The 15,310-nt window shown below is 36.3% G+C and overlaps 1 protein-coding gene across 1 annotated transcript in view; it reads right to left on the reverse strand.

The window, feature by feature from the left end:
• Window positions 1-3,539: 3,539 nt before the first annotated feature.
• LOC130625549 (trichohyalin-like) overlaps window positions 3,540-15,310 on the reverse strand; it is a 29,776-nt gene continuing 18,005 nt past the window's right edge. Inside the window, exons 26-42 of the mRNA XM_057440658.1 lie at window positions 14,529-14,678; window positions 13,930-14,127; window positions 13,199-13,395; window positions 11,991-12,098; window positions 11,510-11,723; window positions 11,218-11,417; window positions 10,741-10,969; window positions 10,397-10,570; window positions 10,085-10,309; window positions 9,578-9,688; window positions 9,111-9,302; window positions 8,745-8,930; window positions 7,847-8,015; window positions 6,945-7,177; window positions 6,363-6,476; window positions 5,655-5,879; window positions 3,540-4,698 (exon numbers count right to left, since the gene is read on the reverse strand). Of these exons, the coding sequence (XP_057296641.1) occupies window positions 4,495-4,698; window positions 5,655-5,879; window positions 6,363-6,476; window positions 6,945-7,177; window positions 7,847-8,015; window positions 8,745-8,930; window positions 9,111-9,302; window positions 9,578-9,688; window positions 10,085-10,309; window positions 10,397-10,570; window positions 10,741-10,969; window positions 11,218-11,417; window positions 11,510-11,723; window positions 11,991-12,098; window positions 13,199-13,395; window positions 13,930-14,127; window positions 14,529-14,678 (3,129 nt within the window). The 3' untranslated portion in view covers window positions 3,540-4,494. The remainder of the gene's footprint in view (window positions 4,699-5,654; window positions 5,880-6,362; window positions 6,477-6,944; window positions 7,178-7,846; window positions 8,016-8,744; window positions 8,931-9,110; window positions 9,303-9,577; window positions 9,689-10,084; window positions 10,310-10,396; window positions 10,571-10,740; window positions 10,970-11,217; window positions 11,418-11,509; window positions 11,724-11,990; window positions 12,099-13,198; window positions 13,396-13,929; window positions 14,128-14,528; window positions 14,679-15,310) is intronic.

The raw sequence follows: 15,310 nt of genomic DNA on the forward strand, positions 1-15,310 counted from the left end.
CAGAATAAATTATTCTGCGAAGTGACAAAAAATAAGAAAGGACGAATAATTCGATCGAAACGAATGTAATATGAAAATTCTGCCTACTGATTTTTGCAAAAATTTTGTTTTGTCGCGAAGGTTCCGTAAACTCATACTTGAAATTGTTTGATCTCAATGTGACGACTGATTGTCTAATATAAAAACTTAACAAGCACCGGGGACGAAGTTGTCGTTTTTGGCACAAACACGCTTGGTTTCTACTTTTCAAATTAAAGCTATTGACAAACCATTTTTTCTGCTTTGAACTATCCGCATAGCTATGACGTAATGCTTTATTTAGAAATAGCTAAGGGAAGACCCTATTTTTTCAGGGAAGCTTAAAATATCTTTCCTACGGTTAATTAACCATGCGGTACTTCTGTCCATCCGTGTCAATGAATATATATGACATAGCGTCCACCATCGTAGATGCTTTGATTTAAATGAATGAACATAGAAAATGCGACACAAACACTTCAGCATTTTTTTAAGATAACTTCCTTGGGATGTTTTGTTACGTATTTCAATGTGTTGATTCTTTCCGTGTAGTCTTTATGCTTGGTATTGAGGTTGGTACTTCTCCACAGTTTTTTTTTGTTTGGAGGATTCTGGTTATCGGGGTAAGGGAAAGTCAGGGAAGATTTATCACTTTTTTAAATTTTTCCCGCCTTATGATAAAGCAGTACTTTTTATTACACTTAAAGAAATGGGGAAAATTATTAAGTAATAGATTTAATGACAAAAAATGTAAGATATTTATTGGAATATGTCAGGGAAAAGTACCAAAATGAAAGAAGGTCTTTAAAATAGAGTCAGGGGAATTTGTTCACATTTGTCAATTTTTGGATGAAGCAGAGCTGAAATAACGTAAGATACCTTGATTTTCCCATACTGCATTGCGAATTCATAAATTTAAAAATGGTAGCACTATTAGTAAAAAGGTCTATTCTTTAAAACTATGTTGCCGATGTATTTAAGTTAAGGGGCGCGTGGAACAAAGTCATAGGTCACACGTTCTAAAGTTAAATTTATATTTTGAAATATAAAATTTTTGTCGCAAACAAATAATGTAAACATTTTTTTGGGAATAGCCTCGCACTAAGAAGAAAAAATTGAATGCTACTACGTCATGTTTACGCATCCGGTGCAACAAGATTTACTCAGAAAGCAGCCAACTTGGTGTAAGAATGACGTCATTCTGGCCTGCACTTCAGGGGGGGACGGGTCTTTTTTCTTTTAAGTACTAGGAGAGTCACCAGCCACAAGCGCTACTCCTTTCTTTAACTCATTAGATTTTAAGACATAACCGTACAACGAAATTTTTCACCATGTTGTAAAAAATTACATGTCTTTTTTTAGCTTGTAAAAAAGGTGAAAGGACTCCTGGGGAAGAGGTTGACATTGACGCGGTTTCGGCCGACAGGCAGCTCCTTTGTCGTGGCTTTGGAGCGAAGGAGCTCCCACATGTAATAAAAGAATTCTTGACAGGCAAACTATGAAATTGATAAGGCTATTTTATGAGCTGTTTTGTGATTCTCGTTCCCAGGGCTTGCTAGGTATTTTATTTTTAGACGGAACCTGAAGCTTTTGTAACTACTATTAATCATCAATTTTGCACAATCTAAAACAATCGACACGAAAGTGTAAACAAAGTATTTGGCTTCAGTTCCGCATAAAAAACTGATTTTCACAGTAGCGACAACCTCGTTCCCAGGCCCATTTTTCTCTTGCTGACAATCTCGCGCCGTCTCGGATATCAAAAAAGCGAAAAATTGCCCTGGGAACGAGGTTGGCAGTAGCGAGTGCTATGATTATAATAAAAAATACCCATCGCTGGCACGCTAGTATCAATATTAGCTTTCTACTTATTCTCTATTGACCGGAGCCTTCCCAAATGTTTGTATTGACACACGCTAAGCTTACAACAACTCAAGAAACTATTAACTAGCAACTGGTCGTTTTCATATCAACTTTTTTATTTCTCGAAAAATGAGTTTCCTATAAATACATCTTTTAAGACTTTTTAGTAAAATAACTACAAATCACAGCTCCAAATCAACATTGTGTTAATCATACACAAAATCCTAAAAATGAGGTTGTGATCTTTATATAAAGTGCAGGAGCCTTATCACATTGATATCTCAGTCTTTATAACTAACAAAGGTATTTAGTTTACTTTTAAATTTGCTAAAATTAATTTAGTTTTAATTCTGTTTCGAGCGATAGTAATTGTTTAGATAACGAAGGTACTAAGCGAGACAATCATACAACCTCCTCCCCAGGACTTGTTGGGCTCTTTAGGCTTTTAGGCCCGTCCAAATATAAGAAGCCTAACAGGTTGAGGTTGGCTATCATACATATAGTGGAAGTAGGTTGACCTATGTGACAGTGAAAAAATAAAACTGTACTAGAAAGACCTATGTGTAGAGATATGGTAACAAGGTTGTGTAATTAGATACATTAAAATGTGACATTCTGCAGGCAAACTCGCCAAGGCTTATTCCGTGACTATCTACCAAAAGTGCGATTGCTTGCAGCTACAAAAAAACTTTATCGTGTTTAGACAATCAATACTTTTGTGACATTTCCCAGAATTCATGTCAGCTCATCATGTGCCCGTCACAATGGACAGTGTCATAATACACGATCTCATACGCATTACGTGTGGTGGTTAACATGAGTACAATTGAAAGGAGGGACGTGACATACTATGATCATTTCTCACGTGTTTTATGTTCACTCATCCAAATAGATCTTAAAATGCCGTAAACTTGCCAAAACGTAAAACATGAATATATTTGTTTAAAATATTTAAGTCTTTCAGAATATGCACGCAAGAAAAGTTATGTATTATTTATAAGTGGTTATAAATAAATTCACTTCGTTCAATCGTTTATAACTTTTTTTATTCTCTATTTTTTTTTAGTTGGGTCATTGTTTAGCAGCAGCACAGCAAGCTGCGTTACAAAATACAAATAAAAACAAACCGTCTGATAATTTCGTCAATAATTATTGAACACAGAAAAGTAATAACAGGGGCGGCGCCACAATTTTCAAAGTGGGGGGGGGGGTGGGCTTAGACATAGTGGTAGATTTTTAGATTTTGGTGACAATCAACGAGCGAAGCGAGTTGCCGAAACAGCTGGGTTCCAGGGGCGAAGGCCCTGGAACCAACGCATATTTAGAGTCCTAAAACACGTAAAACGGCTATATTTAGCGAGATAACCTGCAGATTCTCTGGTTGGATAACATCAATTTTCATGCAGTGATAGAGACACTTATTGGCAGAAAATAAAAAAATTATTACTTAGCAAAAAAATACGTACTAACAATTTAATTATTTTGAGTCAAGATGACTAAATTGTGTCATATTGACATTTTTTTAGAAACAACGACTAATTGCTCAGAACGAACGCACGACCAGTTTAGAGGATAAGTCCGAGTAACTATTTATAAATATCGTGTCTTCTTTATTTTGGAACAATTTTAATAAAAATATTTACAGCAACAACAAAAGATTTTCATGTGACGATATATTTGAATGATATTTTGTATTACAAAATAGAAAACTATACTTAGTTAGTGCAAGCTACAGCTATGTGCGCCATATTGAAGCAAAAAAAGAAGCCCTGGGAATGACATAGGAAACAAATACTTTATCGCTTCTTTTAAATGATGTAACGATTGATGACAAGAATGCTTTAATAGATCCCAGGATTTTTTTAAACTTTTTGACACAGGGTCGGTGCGAGGTTACATGAAACTAAGCTAAAATATGAAGATGGAGATAATATGCACGGGGTGGTCTCTCAGTTTTTAAAAAAAAATTCCAAGAGGTTTCAAGGAGTGACCTCCTTCTAGGTGTTAATTAGTTCGACAAAAAAAATTTTAACGAGAGAAAGAAAACTGAAAACAGCTTCCGTATGATTTAAAAAAAAATAACAAAAAATAGATTCAAATTCCCCCCTTTTAAAACAACCAAGAAGTTTTTTAAGCAGTATTCTGGGAGTTTTCAGGGGTAGTATGTGTTAAAAAGTTTCAAGAAGGTTTGAGACACTGGAAAATTCTGTCACATATTAGAATAGCATCACGTGTTTACACGTAGTATCATGTATTTAAGCGAATGACCGCCACTAATCGATATTGAGGGTAAGAAATCAATGAATGCCTTTTATAAATAAGGACGCCCAAGCTTGATGTATTTAGCACCCATTTTAATAAAACGACATCTGCGTTATCTTACAACCACAAACTGGTGCTTTTAAATATTTTATCGGTACCAATATATCAGTAAAAAGTTATCTGTCAAATTTACAAAAATACAACGCTTTACATAAAAAATCTTTTAATCAACAAATAAATAAGCTAAAAATCATACCACAAAATCAATAAATCAATACTTACAAAGTATGTACATTGTGTAAAAAGGTCATACGTGAAAACCACTCACGATGATACTTACGTGCATACCTTCTAACCATCTTCGTTGCCGCTGGCTTCTCCACCTGCCGACGGCGGCATGTTGCTGGTTCGACGAAGTTTCTTTGCTTTTTGACGTTCTTTTAAAATCTGCGCTTTTGTTTTTGCGTCGAGTTTTCCACGCGACTGAGAAGTATCTTTCAGATCTTCATCTTCTTTCTCTTTTTTTATTTCTTCTTCTTCTTCCTGCGTAAGTTCCTGAAAAAATGTTAAAATACCAACAATATGTAGTTGTTTTGTTTACTGTAATTGACGGAGTAATAAACTAACAATGTTATATCAAAATTTTCAGCATATTGAAACCTTGCGCGGTTTGTTTATTCAGGTGCCATCTCCACGTTTTTTTATTGTTGTTTATTTTGAGAAAAGAGGCTACCTTTGGCAGTTGTGGTGGGTGTTATTATAGAATTTTTATGAGCTGTACAGTAGGACTTTACACCATATAGCGGACAGCTTCTTATAACGAACACATCTTACAAAAATTAATGAGAATCTGGTCACACTTTTTTAAAAAAATTCTGCTTAGCTTCCAGTTGTTTAAAAGATACAAGACTTGAAAACTAGAACAGATGTAAAACAGAAGCAAACTTGATTATTATATTTAGAGACCAAGTGTTCCATGAGACACGCCAACGCCACACATCTATAGCATAGAATTTCTGGTTTATGACGTTGCAACTTCCCTCCCTCACTTAACCTCTTTACAGGGCACACTTCTTTGTCCTGACGCTGTCCACTAAGGAGATGGAGGAATTCAAAATTGTTTGTTATGTGCAAGTTTCTGTTATACACAGCATGGACACTTAGTACAAGTTTAATTAAGTACGTTTTAAATTTTTAAAATATGTTGAAGTAAAACCAGTCGATAGCCAGTAAATAAATCCACGGGTTTGTTTCTTCTTTACATGCCGAATTTTGTGTGTCTGTGGCAAAATTATAAAATCGCGCTGAGTCAGGCAACGGTTGTTATTAACATAGAGACGCTGCATAATTTATCATTAGCACAGCTGGGTTAACAAACTTTATAACGGTTTTAAATTGCAGTACCTTGCAAAACTTTATTATTTATCATTAAAAGTAAACAAATATTTTTTATTGCTTTAGTGAGGCCAGTACTGACGTTGTAGAGCGAAAAGAAGAGCAAAAGAATTTACCGTGGTCACACTCTGAACTCCACCTTCTTTGAATTTCTTCTCCATTTCTTTCGCAATACGTTGCATTTTTTCGTCTTCGGTCAGACCATCCGGTTGGTCTTGCGCCATATTTGCAAAACTTTTCTTACTTCGATTGACTGTAGGATCTTTCATCGTCATCGTCCGCTCGTGTTTGATGCGATTGACACGTTCACGAATTTGACCAATCTGTCGGTCTCTCTCTCCCTAACGAAGAAAAAATATTACACATATCGATAAGTCGGCTAAGCAGATTCCGAAAAACCTGCATACTTCTGTATACCGTATGACCGGTATGTCTTATCGATGACAAATTGGCTAAAATTACCAAGATTTTGATGAAGAGGGCTAAAAATTGACAACATTTTGGCGAATTTAGGTTATTTGCTGTTAACAAATTCTTCCCAAATCAGTTTTAAAATTTTATAGTTGCTAACAAAATTTTAGTAATTCAGATCAAAAGTGAACGTAGTACCGCCAACAAATTCCTTTGTCCCCCAGCGCTTTTTTATCTACCGAAAACTTACTACTATCACTACGTTTTTAGAAGTTCGACATACGGATCGCAAACAGTTTAAGCATCAGTTTAAATTTATGAATACCGATCTTAATAATTCCGAAATCAGAACCTGGTAATGTTGATCCACTTAATCCAATACAATAGAGGGGGTACAAAATAAAAATGGCTACCTTCTTACGATCCTCAACGATAGTTTTTTGTCTTTCACCTAAGCCCAACACTGCAGCAGCTTCTTCTTCACGAGCGTCCATCTTACGCCTTCTCTTCTCTCGAAGTTCTCGAACCTAATTGAGAAAATAAAATAAGATTGACACAAAGCTCAAGTAATATTTTTGGACTTGCAAGTTGTACTTCACAGTGACCGTGTCATAAAAAGTTCGCTTGCAAGAGAACTGTTTATTAGCGCTTTAAAAAATATGGGAGTGGCACACCCCTTTAACAGCGAATATTTTAGCCATGGTAAAACTCGGTTTCCCGGAGTTTTAGTTTAAAATGATGCAACTCTGTTTTCTCCTTTATTTACTGCTCCTCAAGTTATTTTTATGTAATATTGCGGACATAAATTTTAAAACAAACACTAGATGTTTCAGTAAAATATGATAGCATAAAGGTCTGCGCTTTGAAAAATTAAAAAGGCTGGCGAGACAAAATCTTTAACGTGGGCTTTTCATTGAGCAAACATCCAAGCATACTGTGACATGAGACGTGAAACAACTGCAGCTTAATCAAGAACCGGTGAAGAAAAAACATACCCGTTCTTCTTGTCTAGTCTTCTCTCTTCCAATCTTCACAGCAAGCGAGGTCTGTTCCCGCATCAACATGTTAATCATTTTCTGTTTCTGATTATCTGTGATCTCCGCTGCTTGCTCAACAACCGTCTTCTCACGACGCATACCGCCTCCTGGCAGGGGCGGCATGGGTTTCTTTTTCTTCACTTCGGGCGCTTTATCAGTGGGCGTTGTTTGCGCGGTATCGTCGCTTGAAGCTACAACACAAGGTATATTGTATTTCATTTCAAACGGAAATAAAACATTAAAAAGAGGTGGCATGTTTTGATGTTTGTCATGTCGTACATCTTTGTATTCTAAGAACATTATATACAAGGACATTTAAAAACCAAGGGAAAAAAAATTTACACAAGAAAAGATTGCGGAATTGTAGATTGCGAATTCATGGTCAAAAAAAATCGTAAGTTTCGGAAGTAAAGATTGCGAATTGGTGATACAATCATAAATGGCGGAATGAAAGATTTCAAATCTGTTATTTTCAAAAATTGCGGAAGAAACGATTATGGAATTAAAGATTGCGAATTTATGGTCAAAAAAATCGAAAATTGCGGAAGTAAAGATTCACAAACATGAGGAGTATTCTCTCTCGTTATCTCGACATTTAGATAAAATAACTTTTCGTTCCGAGCTGCCGAAATAATGCTAACTCTAAGTTTTTGTTCGCTTTGCTCAGTACCTTAGGTTAAATACACCAACAAACATATCTAATTGCTGAGTCAGCACTGTGATTAAAAATGTCTTTCTTAAAATCAGGCTAGTGTTTCTGTTTAATGAACGGTTAGCACTTTCCAGTATGGGTACAAGAGCCGTATATAGAATATAAAAAGTTTCGCTAAGTACGAAGTTACAATACAAATACCATATACCTGTTTCTTCACGTTTATCTTCTTCTTTTTCTTCGCTTTCTTTTCTCGCTTGTTCAGCTTTTTCCTCCTGTTTCTTCTTTTCCGCCTCCATTTCAAGCCGTTCTTTTTCAGCGGCTTCTTCTTGACGTCGTTTTCGATCTTCCCGACGCCGACGCAGTCGCTCTTCCAACTGAAATTAAATTATTATTATTATTATTATTATTATTATTATTATTATTATTATTATTATTATTATTATTATTATTATTATTATTATTATTATTACTAATTATTTACCCAAGATAGCCTCTTAAGTTTATATAGGAACTGTTATCAATGAGGATCCTGCGAAGGGGATCCTAGTGCATTTAAAACTCCCATTTGAGCTACGGAAGGCGTGCAAGCACAACAACCGCTCAACTAGACAACTACCTAAGATATCGATCCTATTTTCATGCTGAACGTTAAGCAGAAAGGATCGATTCACACTTTTATAGTCTCTGGCATGACTCGCTTGGGGTTTGAACCCAAGACCATCCACACTGAAGACGAACGCTCTACCACACGGTCACGACCTGTACTTACAAATTTGTACAATACTTAAACGCAACAAAAATAATTTTCACCGCGCAATTTGTCATAGCAAACCAAAATAACATCAGCAAGATCATGTTCAAAGGGATGCGAATCGACTCAAGTCTTTCTGCATTTGTCTATCCGAGCATAGTGTTAAAAAATACCCTACTATTAAAGTGACATTAAAGTGACAATAGAGCAGCTAAAAGCAGCAATCAAATACAATCAACGAAAAATCAGTACTGTAGAAAGAGCAACGAAATATCCTAATTTCTCTTTGAGTTAAAATAAAATAGCCTTCTAGCGTGGGTGGTTAATAGCCAGCAGAAGAAATGTTTCGTACCGAATCTTTTTGTGCGCCCTGTAACGCCATGGTTTTTTCTCGCATCATTTCCGTCCTCTTGTGGGCGTTAACTATCATAGCCGACGCTAGATCGTTTTCGTATAATTTGTCGTCGCGTTTTCGACGTTTTTCTGCAAGTCGTTGCAGTGCGATTTCTTTTTGTCGGGAAAGTTGATCTTGTATGGCCTGAAATCAAAAATGTGCGTTACAGTGCAGCGAGTAACACTTTTGATGGACATCTTGGACATTTTGTAAGCAGTCATTATTTACAAGACGCATAACTAATCTTTTTATTTGATAACATGACGAAAAAAAAACAAAAAAACAAACAAGGATTCCCTTAGAAGTCACAAGAAGCCTTCTTACCGATCGCTTGGCATTTTCCTGTCGTTGAAGTTCTTCCATGAAACTGGCGATTTCATCTTCACTCATTGAGGAAAGTTGTTTCTGTTTTTCTTCTTCAATTTCTTTTTCAAGTTTAGCTAGCTGTTCTTCTGCTTCTTGTTGGAGTTTTTGTTCCTCTTCTTTCAATTCGTTTTCTTGTGCTTTACTGTCCGACTAGATTAAAAAGATTGGTTTAACTTGAGCTTGATATAAAATGCAGCCAAAAACCTTTCTGCGCAGTACAACACGAACAGACGTTTTTTAAGGAAAGTGATTTATAGTAATACTGTCAGTGCGTTTTCACGTATCCTAAATGTAAATTCTATGAAGAGGAAGTTAAATGTTTCTTTTGTTACTAGGCGATGAAAGGGTTTTATCAACAAAAAAAGCAAATAGCTGAAGTTATTTTTTCCCATTTATTTAAGGACCAAATATTAGCCACCATTTACCTTCCCACTCGTTGTTCTGTCGCCGAACACAACCAATGCTGTGTTATCCATCCATCCGGCTCGACGTGATTTCCGCTGTTCGAGCTTCAAACGTTCGGCTATTTCGCGGTCCTAAACATAAAAGAGATATACATCTAAAAACACTGATGATAAACTACATGGCTAAACAAACTATAGATTTGACTGCAGGGGAAAATTTACTGGTTTGGAAGATAGTTGTTCTACGAACTATCTACAAAACTATACTACAAAAGTTTGTGTACGTCGTTACCGAATCAGAGGCGATTGCTCCTATTAAATAAAAACATGCGTTCACTTGTTATTAATGAGCAAGACAACGTTACAGAGGTAATGAGCGAGACATGCTTAACGGAGGGGTTAGGTTGAGTGAGTCGATGACGCACACTTGAACAGGTCCGCACACTGTTTAAGATGATAGCTCGGCTTGCAACTTACTTTATAAAAGATTAAGCGAGACAAATTTACAACTCAGTGAGACATACTTACAGACTGGGTAAGAGCTTGCATTAATGCGTTATTTTCCTGCGTTTGTTTTTCTTGCAGATCAGCCATTAACAATACTGTAGCGTCATCCTTTAGATTTTCTTGAGAAGTGTCTGTGGGTAGTGCCTTCATTTTACCTGCCAGGGCCAACGTTAATCCATATTTTAGTATTTTCTGATGTGCAGTGCGGCCATCTCCCACGTTTGTATTAAAAACTTCTTTCTCTTCCTGAACGAGTACAAATATGTTACACGTACTGAGAAAATAAATGCGGTTGTTTGGAATTGTAGCTGAAGATAGCTAAAAATATATCACCTTGTTCATTGTATGCTCAGGTGGTTGTGAATTTAGAAATCTTCTCGATTGTTCTTTAGACTTGTTTCTTGAGATGGAAATCAAACTCAGTTTCTCTCGTCTATCATCGTCAGACATATTCAGGCCAGCTTCGAGAGCGTTTGTCTCGATGTCTCCAACCATGGCAAGAAGAGTCTGGCAAAAAAGAGAAAAAATATAAGACAACAGTTTGAGTTCAAAATACGGTTGGTTAATACTTACACGAATTTTCTGAACAAAATATCGTGACTAAGTATTTTGCAATTTTGAAGTCAAATTAAGACAAATTCTCGCGCTGCAGTTTCGTGACAACAAGGCGTCTTTACCTCTTGCTCATTGGCATGTTTCTTTTCCATTTCATTAAGAACAGAGTCGTGAAGCGCAACAGTTCCTTCCCGTTGCATCTGTTCAACAGCAACCAAATCTTCATTCTGGTCCGTCTTTTCTTCGTCCATGAGTTTTTCTTTTTCGCTCTTCTTCTCATTCCTCTTCTTTTTCATGGCTTCAATTCTTTCTCTGGCGAGCTGTTCTTGACGTGCTCGCTCAGTTTCATAACTATAAGAATAGTAAAAACAAAATCTAATAAATTGTGATTTACAACTATGCAGGAGAGTGAGTTTAGTTGTTCTTTTAAAAGTGGAGGAAGAAAACGTTTTTCACAAAGATTATTAGCTTTCGGAGTCAAGATTAACCAAAGTTAATCTTGATTATAGTAATCGAACAAAACCGGAATAAAATATCGGATGTTGGTCTTGTTAAAAAAAGAGGTATGAAAACGTGCTCTCCATAAAATTTACACTCACCTCTCCTCCAGCTTTGCTTTATTTTGTTTAGCCAGGTTAAGAACTAAAGCTGCTCCGTCATATTTTTCTTCTCTTTTGATTCGCATTTTTTCTCTCCGAAGGAGAGCTAAAGCAAGTTGTCGTTCACGTTCGTTCATCTCCTTTGTGTCATTGTTCATCAGCCTCTCCAAAATGGCGTTCTTCTCACTCTCAAATTGATCCTAACAAAATAAAATAAAGAACTATGTCCGTTTAAGCACAAGCTTTAAAAAATTATTTTGGACTCGTTTACTTTAATATATATTTCACTCACCTGTAATTTTTTTAATGCCTCGCTTCCCTTCACCATATCATTTTCTTCATTCTCATCTTCTTTCCGTTCTTCAGCCTCGATTTCGTCCATCGACTTACCTTCAGCTTTCGCGCGCTTTCTTTTCTCCATGCGGTCTTTCAGTTTGCGTTCTTGCTTAGCACGTGTTTTCCCGACTAATTTCTCCATGCCAGGCAAATCAATCGAGTCAAGATCACTAGCGAAAGAAAATAACAACTCAGGAAATACTTCACAGATGCAATTTACAGAAAGAGAGTAAGGTTTCATGTCATAAGAACCAGTCATAATTTTAAGAATTGATTACTTCTTTGCAGCGACCAGCCAAGTAAACCTTGGCTCCGTTTTGTTTTTTTGTATAAAAATTTGCTTGACTTAAAAAAATAAAAGAAAAGCTCCTATTGTAGTTACGGCTCAAATGACATAAACAAACTTCTTGCACAGGACGAAATTCTTTCATGCTTACCGTTGAGTTTCTTCGTCACCTGTGTTCAACTCTTCGTTTGCTTTCATCTTCGCCAAATGTTCTTGTTTCTCCTTCTCAGACATCTCATCCCATGCATCACCGAATTTACTGGAAATAAACAAATTTAACTAAAACGTATACTCCATGAATTATCTCAAATTCGCAGTACACCTTTTAATTTTAACAAAATGCAGTAATTGTATTATACAGTTAGCTTTCCACGAACTCTAACACCGGATAACCCGAACTTCCATTATCTCGAACCATTTTCTTGGGCTCCTTGAACTTTTGTTAATACTTTCTTATAAAAACTCTGGTTAACTCGAAAATCGGATAACTCAAACATTCGTCAAGTCAACCCATTTTTTGTCGGAAGTTCGAGTTATCGGGAGTTAACGGTAGTTACACAACTACCATTTGAGTGTACCAATAGTCATGGTTGCGGCTTATTAAGAATATGCTTTTAAAAAAAGTTAATTTTTAGGATAGAAGATAAGCTAACGATAAATTTAAGGACAGTCGTCTTAGTCCTAGCTCCAACCGTTCTGTTTCGGGGCTTTTTGTTTCAGGGGCGTTTTGTTTCAAGGGTGTTCTGCTCCAGGGGCATTCTGTTTTATGAGCGTTCTTTTTCAAGGTTTGCATTAAAATTGTCCCTGGATGCGACAACTATGTTGAACAGCTTTGGAAGTTAATTCTCAAGTGTTTGTAGCCGACATCTTTGATAGCAACAAATTATACTTTGGAAGCGTTATCATCCTTAGTATGAAATTGAACATATTGAGGGCGGAGATCCAAACGTTGTGAGTTGTGGCGAAGAACACCCGTAATGGAAACCGACCTCTATCTCTTTAATAATAGCCGTCGTCTGTCTGTCTCTGCGCAGAAACCCAGCTACGGAAACACATCAAATGCTATATATTCTTATCCACTTTGTTGCGGTTAAATTCAAAGGACATGCGAACCCGTGGGTTTTTTCTTTTTTTAATTAAATAGACGACTGGTCTATTTAATAATAGCCGTATTCAATGTGTTCAAAATGGTTGCGCATAGCTTCATTCCGGGTACCCCGCAGAGTTGATAATTTGCTGACGGTTGACGCCGAAAATTTTTCACGGGTTTACGACAAAATGGTACTGAAAGTAGGGAGGCGCACGCAATGCGGTACAAATTGATATAAAAATGTGTATTCTAAACTGTATGTTACTCACGCTTTAAGTGCTTCCAGGAAAATCTTCTCTTTTAAAGCGTCATATTTTTCTTTTAACGCATCTACCAATTCATCTTCTCCTTCATCCGCTGACGTCAGCATTTTAACACCTAACAAAGCCACGGCAACATTGTCATTCCATTTTGACTGGCGCGCCAATTGTTGGATTTTCACAAGTTGTTTTAACGTTTGCGCATTCTAAATATGTAAAAATGACAATTTAATACTTGCACTTTTTCAGATCTTTTCTTTTTTCTTTCGTGGCATGCTTGTCTATTATTATCCAGGGTTTGAACCCACACCCTTTGTACTGGAAGCGAGCGCTCTACAACAAGGCTACGAGTCAGTCATGGGATGCTAAAGCCTTTTACTACTAATACTGTATCTAATTATGGTCTTCAGTAGTTCTAAACCCGCTGGGTGACTAAACAGGGGTTCTAATAAATTAGTTTTGCAGCAAATTATAGAACTCTTGTAAATTTCTTTACAAGAGTTCCATACAGCAAAACCAAAAGAAATTGGCCTCAATAAACACAGGTGTATTACGGGGTAAAATAAAAACGAGGAACACAAGAGGTGAAATACAAAAAAGAGAGAAGCTTTGGGGTACAATTGAGAACACTGAAAGACACAATCTAAAATCCATTATGAATAAGACAAATAGGTTGTTTTCAGTAAAGCAATAAAAGTTTAATATTTAGAAAGCTTTAATATTTAGTTATTTCCACGTACCTTATCCGCAAGATCTTTCATCATAAGTTCTGCTTCTTTATCCTGGCTATCTTGCAAGTCAGCAAGCAACTTTACTTCAACGTCTTCGTCTTCCAACTCTCCCTTCAACTCTTCAATCTTAAACGCAACCGCCTCTTGGAATATTTCAAATTGCTCGTCAGGATTATCATTGCTTTCTCTCCACTGATTTCGAAATTCCTGAGAAACGCCCAAACACAAAAAGTGACCTTAATATATGCCTCCGATTTCCTCTACAGCTCTGCAGCTTGAAAATCGTCATACCTTATTCAAGAAATTTCAGTTCGCATAATAAATTCAGTTCGCAAATTAATCACGGTTCGCATATTAATTCCCGTTCATATATTAATTTCCGATCGCATATTAATTTTGGGGTCGCATATTATTTTCGGTTCGCATATTAATTTCACTGAACGCACTGAAAGTATCAATTCGCCTATAATTTTTAGGGTATTTCTTATACATGATTACCCCCCAAAACAGCTATCCAAGACATTGAACATAGTAATTTTACATAAAAAATAGAAAATTCTCTTATTAAATTTGCATTTTCTAAAAAATCTCAACTTATAAAAACTCACCTTTAGCTCGAAAAGTTTTGTTTTTCGTTCATTTGAAGTCATTTCACTGGCTTTCTTTCCCAACTCACTGGATGCAGATTCTTGGATTAAACGGATTAACAATTCACGTTCTGACGTGTGTTTTTTTTCCATTTCACTTAAAACATTCTCCTGAAACAAAACAAGCATGCGATGTGGAAAAAACCTAGGACGTTACGTGGTCTTCTTTACATATTTGGTTTGAAATTCTTTAAAATCGTATGTTTTGTCAAAAACAGCAAATTTAAAAATTCCTAACATGCTGGACAATTGAAAACGTCCTTATAAAAATAGCCAGGTATGTTTCTTGTGCATTGTGAGAACAAAAAGCACAAAAAATATACGTTATTTATAACGTGTACTACTGGTTACTGCTCTAAAGGCCTAAAAATATTTTGAAGATGTTCTTGGCAGTGTGGTAGAATAGGTTTCTTCATCAGAATCTCCTTGATGTTTTTCAATCAATGCTGTAGAGTCAAAGCTTTAACGTCAAGAATATTCATGGTGACTGGAACTGAAGTTTTTATTGCTGTTGTCGATTGTCCGTAGTGATAATATTCCATCCATCACAGGACTCGTCAACCGTAATATTTGTGTACTCGTTAAAAAGTGTCTACTAAATGATCTAACATCTGAACATTTTGACAATTATTTTGTCAGCCAACAACATGACAATAACACACGAAATAACGGCTGCATTGTCAGGTTACCTCGGGTCAAACTAGAAATCGCCCGGCAGAGTTTCTATTTTGCAGGGGGTAAAC

Source organism: Hydractinia symbiolongicarpus, chromosome 14 (genome assembly GCF_029227915.1).
Source record: "Hydractinia symbiolongicarpus strain clone_291-10 chromosome 14, HSymV2.1, whole genome shotgun sequence".
NCBI lineage: Eukaryota > Metazoa > Cnidaria > Hydrozoa > Anthoathecata > Hydractiniidae > Hydractinia > Hydractinia symbiolongicarpus.